Here is a 6027-nt window from a genome sequence, read left to right on the forward strand (position 1 = left end):
GATTCGTAGGATAGCAAAATCAGAGCACCTAAGAGAGCTCTGTAAACCTCTGGTTTGCCCTGGAGGAGTAGGTTTTGCCTCAGGCTTAGGTGGAAGGTGTTGAAAGGTAGCAAAGGGTATTCCTGTTAGCTAGGTAGGTCTGAAGTCTTAACAGTGTTATTTACTCCAGCAAGCAAAAGAAATAGCCAAGTAGTTAGGGCACATCTCTAAATATCCTAGCATAACAGAAATGGGTATGGGACAGGCACTATGTCTTTCCCAGGAATACTAATGCTGATGTTTGTGATATTTGTGGTAATGATGTTGATCATAGTTTTGCAGCAGCATTTTTTCACATGCGTATTTAGCTGAAGATCATTGATTAACTGACAGGAATTTGTTCTGCATACAGACCAAACCAATTATCAATAGTTGGAAAATGTGCATGATTACCTTAGGTGTTTCCATAAACTGGATGAAATCAAACCACTAAATTTTAACTGGTGCTGCTCATTTTAATATATAAGGGGAAGGAGAATGCTCCGTTTCTAACCCTACACTTACACTAGTTGACTTTTTTTTCTGCCTTTGTTTTGAGGGGAGGAGGAGAGAGTTATTCTGGGGAAGAAATATTTACTGCCATGGGTTTTAGACTTGAAAATCCCAGTGGGTGTGTACAGAGGAGTGGATTCATCCTGAGGATAAAATTCCCCCTTCCTGCCCACTGTGTTTCTGTTAATACTGTCCATGAGAAACTGTCTTTGTACCCTTCAGAACAAGGCTTCCATCTGTTTAAAGCATTTACATAGTAGCCCCATTGAAACCAGTTAGAGTGGCTTCGTCTCAATTGGACAATGTACTCTGTAATAGAAAATATTTATTCTCTTTTGGTTTAAATCTTTGCTGAATCAACCAGATTATTGTTGCTAGAGGGGAAAAAAATTGATGAAAAAGAAATGAAAAACATTTACCTGAAAATAGCAAAATAACTAAACACAACTTCATCCCCAGTATCAAGTATTCCACCTCAAAGATTGTGAAAGAACATATGGAAAGATAAAATTCAGTTTCTGACAAACAGAAAGTTAGTGATGTTACGGTATTAGGCAACACTGAAGAAGAAATGAATGTAGACTTGTGATCCATGCTGTGTATTCTTCCTGTTTTGTGCAAATTTAAAGGGCTGTAATTTAATTAGTAAGGTGGGTGTTTTTTCATCTTCAGTGGCAATTTTAAATCTTCAAATCCTTAGTCTGTGAAAGAAAACAGTTCTTTCATTCCCAGCCTTCTATATGTTGTTGCCCATTAGTGATTTCCCTGGTCAGTCTGACATAACTGAGTACATTTTAACTGTGTTTTAAAACTTATTTAAATACCATGGTGTGCACAAAAATTCCAATGAAAAAAGAATGAGGGAGGGGGGAGAAGGAGGAGGTGAGGAAGTGAGAATTTACCCTACGGTCATGGCGTCTCTTATTGGCAGGTTCATGTTTACTTGGCAAAGAGACTTCTAGCTGAATAATGATTCTAAGGTGGCCATTGCCATATTTAATTACTCATTTGTTTTTGGAAAAAGTTAGGTTTTCCATCAGTGAAACAGTAAAAATAGTGACAGCATTAGCATGCCGTTACAGTGGAACTTTAGTGAGGATACATTGACAATTGTCTTACTTTGCTGATGCATATTAGAATAATGAGCGAAAAAGTTTTAAAATTATTCCCCTGCTTAAGATCAGAAGAATGTAGAGATTTTCCAGAAAGATTTTTTCCGTATGATACTCAATTAGAGCCTGCTGGAACACTACAGTAATGGGTTAGTTATCTTTCACACAAAGTAATTATCCCACTCCATGTACAGTAGGGTGGATTAACAAGGATTTTACGTAGGAATCTTATATTAGGTTGGTTTTGGTAAACTTTCATCCTGATAGTGGATCCATAAAAGGCAAATGCGCTTTGTCAAAGAAGCTAGCAAGTAGGCAAACAATACATCTAGAAAACCAGCAGTTACTTTTTCAATAGTACGAGGTAACATTCTCTGCCTTTGTTTTGATGTGCTCAGTATGGCACATACGTAGTGGCCTCACTTTGGAAAGTTAAAAGGTTAATGGTATCAGACTGTCATCACTCCCCTTCAGTGTCCTTGAATGTTTTTGAGATGTTCAGCGTACATCACCTAAGAAATGCTTTCTCTGGGAAAGGTGCCTGTGATTTTTGCTTCCGATCATGGTGTATCAGTGAATCTGTTTGATGTTGTGGATTTACAGACCCTGGATTTTGAAAAGTAGAGTTACTATACTATTACTATAGAATTACTATCACATTTCCAGTAAAGTAACGTCTTAAAAACTCCCATCATTTGTGTTACAGAACTCATAGCCTCTCATACACCCTGTGTCAACCCCCATTCTGAGGCAACTTGGAATTATTCTCATAAACGCTACCCTTATAAACACGTCCCTACAAAATAGGGCAACATTTCCCACATTATGGGAATCAAGCTCAAGTCTCTTAAGTCCTGGTCTCGTGCACCACCTGTAGTTGAACACTACAGTAGTTGAAACTACTACCTGTATTTTCTCTCCTACGAGGTAGAGATATGCTTTGTTCTATTTTCCATCAGGCTGCATACAAAATTCAGTAATGTTCAGCATCTCCATTTTTCAGCCGTGGTGTATGTCTGGTAGTCTGCAGATTGGCATAAATTCATCTTAGGCTCTTTTTTTTTTTTTAACTATATCAAGCGTTTTGATGCACTGGAAACTACTTTGCTTGATAGGATTATGACAATTTTCTGAAATGAAAGCAGAAGCAGTATGATCTGTGGCAACAGCAATTCTGAGTCCTTAACAGTGCTGCAAAATCAACAGGAATAGAGCTTTCCTGCATGGTGTCTTCGGATGGGGGGAGCTTGGTGGGAGATTGCCATAGAGACCCTCGTGGGGGACGTAGAAGTCATCCCACCTCGTTTATTTCTACAGCCAGATACTGAAAATGAGGCATGGTTTTGGCAGGCTCCTTTCATCTTTCTGAGGCAAGTAGTTGATTTCTAATTCACGGAATTAGAGTGCTCTCTGGAAGGAGCACGGCCAGTGATTTGGGGTGGTTTACGGCTTTCTCTCTAGGCTGCACTTTGGCGGAGGTGGAGGAGGCGACGGGGCACAGCAGCGGCCTCGGCCGTGACGGGCACGTCTGTGCCGCAGTCACCCAGGCGTACCCAGGTGTGTTTTAAAATGCCTCGTGTAAGGCCTGTGCGGTCGTGGCCCAGCGCTCAGTTTGGCCCGGTATGGCGGGACACGCTGGGTATCTGCAATATCCCAGGGCATTGTGGCTGGCACCAGAGCCCGTGCGTGGCCGCGGGCCATGGCTCTAGAGCAGCGCTCACGTTGCGGGAGGCCTCTGCGTAATGAAGGCCCTGCCCTCCCCCTCGGCAGCTCCTGGAAGGCACGCGATGTCCTCCGGGGAAGCAGCGGAGATGTGGGAGAGGAGGTGAGAGGGTAGCTCCGTGTGGCCTGAGGGGTGCTGAGCGGGCAGGGACGGGGTGAGGAGCCAGAAGGGAGAAGGTGTCTCTCTCATTCTCACCCCATGGATCAGACAGAAATAAGCGGTCACTCTCTGATGTCCAGGCCTGTAGAGGGTACTGGAACAGCGACAAAAGCCCTGAACATTCAAGTTATGGAAAAGATGAAGGGAAAATACGCAATCTGTTTTGAGGTTAATCGTGTATCAAAAGCACATAGGCTTCATGGCCTCTGGGATACTTAAGACATGCCTGTGGAAGCAGGGTTCAATAGACAGCTACATGGAGGCACCCCGTGTGTGGATGTTGTTGCTCGTTCTCCATTTTAAAAGAAGATTGTTTCCATGCTTTAAACAAATAAATGTATAATAACAATCTTTAATCAACGTATTTTGCATTGGTTTTATTTCTGAGTCGGGCCCTCTCCCAGCTGCCAGTAAACCATCGCTGTCCCAATGTATCTCTTGCCCTTTCCCCACCTGTGTAGCTCTGAAGCCTTTTTTTCTTGGGGGGGGGGGGGGGGGTGTGTCAATATCTGTGGTGACACTTGGGTTAACAATAATGAAACTAAAAACCTGTGAAGCTGGAGTGCAAGAATTACAGTTTAACAAGCAAACAGGTTAGAGAACCTCAGTCTTATTGCCACCTGTCCTTCATCCTTTAGCTGTCCTTCTTTATTTGGGTATATCATATAATTAAGCTATAATCCAGCATTAAGCTTCACTTCCAACCCAGACGAGTGCAACCATTATTCTTCCTAAACCCCTGTGGCATGAATATAGTTATCGTATACAGCATGAAAGGATGGTCTTAGGCACTGAGGATTTGCATACAACTGTTTTCTTCGTACCTAGGCCAGATTTTTCACTGCTTCATGTTCCATAGGGTAACACATGAATGTGCTGAGCATTTTTTCAAGACTTGTATATCTACAGTAAACTTTCTTACAAAAGAGTTACTCACTCAAGCCTGAGTGGCCAGTGGTATTTATGCAGAATAGAGAAATTCAACCTTTTATTCTATATATGTAGGAAATCCACTTTTCTGTGACAAAAACCACTGTATATTTTGAATAATCATTTTTCCTCACATAAAAAATATAAATATTTTTAAGAAAATGCTGCAGTTTGTGTTTCCAACATTATAGACTTGTGTCTTCTGTGTTGAGGAAGAAGAGAACAACATCACCAAAAGGATTAAAGAATTAACTCTAAAAAAATTATAAAATGTTCTCTATAGACTTTCATGCAGGAGAAAAAGAATCAAAAGCTACTGATAGAAATGAGATCAATTTATAAGATGTTCACTCTACTGGTGAATGGCTCGCATTTTTAAAAATTAGAATATTAAATAGATGGAAGAATTAAGTATAATTCTGCTCCTGCAGCATTCTAAATAATATGGTGCAAGGTTGTAAAGTTATTTTTAGATAAGTATGGAAATCATATATATAATTTTTGTCAATATAAGACATTTGAACTTCCTCAGTTCTGGTTTCCAGTGAATGGTGTTCCACTTCCCCATTAAAAGATTATGTGCACAGAAGTTTGTGGGCTATTCTGTATTGTCCTCAAAATAAATGAGTACACTTAATCCTGCCCAGAACGATTCCTCTCCTCTGGTTTTTTCAGACGTGTGTTCTTTGTAGGCTCACAAACAGTTACTTTTAATCACATTTTGAGGTAGTGTAATAAACATGAATATAATATTATTATTCCTTACTGCAGGGTATCTTGGAAGTTCTGATCAATAAGGCTGGCTTTTGTATACTTAAGGAGGGGAAACAACTCCAATGAAACAATGCTTCAGTGCCAAATTGGCCTGCAGGGCAATGAGATAATCTGATTTCACAAACTCATGGTTGCTTTTTACAATTTCAGCTCGCATCTGTCAAAAGCAAAGAGGAGTCCTGTCCTATTGAATTTTCAGTTGTCTCTAGTGCCTCCATCACAAAGTCCCATAATTAGATGATTTTTGCTGAGATGAGAAGTCCTTTTATAACGTATCTACATACAGCCTGTTTGATTGCCATGGTCAAACTCATTTGCTTAAAATGAGTCTTGACAGTGAAGCAGACTTTCTTTCTTCATGTGAAGGAGGACAGTGGATAGCAATAGAGTGGAGAGTTGTTGAGTGAGAGAAGAAGTTGGAAGCCTACCTTGCTGGAACATGCCTATTTATTATTATTTCTATCACTTTAGCGCTGTAAGCCTCATAAGGTGGGTTCTGCCTTTCTGTGCACTGCACCAATGAGGTGTAAGATGTGTGTTCCTTGACTGAGATTTTACTGCTTTTAAAATGGCAAAATGATAACCTGAAGGAGGAAAATTAATTCTGTGAATGCTACTTATGGCCATGGTTATAACATGAACTAAGCAGCAGCTACATGATTTCTGTGGTAAGACACCATGAAAAGTTTCAGACTTCTCTCAGGAATTTTTGAAAACAGTATTGAAATCTCTGACCTTCAGGCTTTGTTTCAGTTTTTGACCATTAATGTGGCTGGCTGCTGCCTCTTGCTTTAAAAC

General features: G+C 40.5%; 1 protein-coding gene across 1 annotated transcript in view; it reads left to right on the forward strand.

The window, feature by feature from the left end:
- Positions 1-3104: 3104 nt before the first annotated feature.
- LOC104627932 (amine oxidase [flavin-containing] A-like) overlaps positions 3105-6027 on the forward strand; it is a gene marked incomplete at both ends in the record, with an annotated part of 20921 nt that continues 17998 nt past the window's right edge. Inside the window, one exon of the mRNA XM_010296346.1 lies at positions 3105-3200. Coding sequence (XP_010294648.1) covers positions 3105-3200 — 96 coding nt within the window. The remainder of the gene's footprint in view (positions 3201-6027) is intronic.

The sequence above is a fragment of the Phaethon lepturus genome, unplaced genomic scaffold, assembly GCF_000687285.1.
Source record: "Phaethon lepturus isolate BGI_N335 unplaced genomic scaffold, ASM68728v1 scaffold15361, whole genome shotgun sequence".
In the NCBI taxonomy this organism is placed as follows: domain Eukaryota; kingdom Metazoa; phylum Chordata; class Aves; order Phaethontiformes; family Phaethontidae; genus Phaethon; species Phaethon lepturus.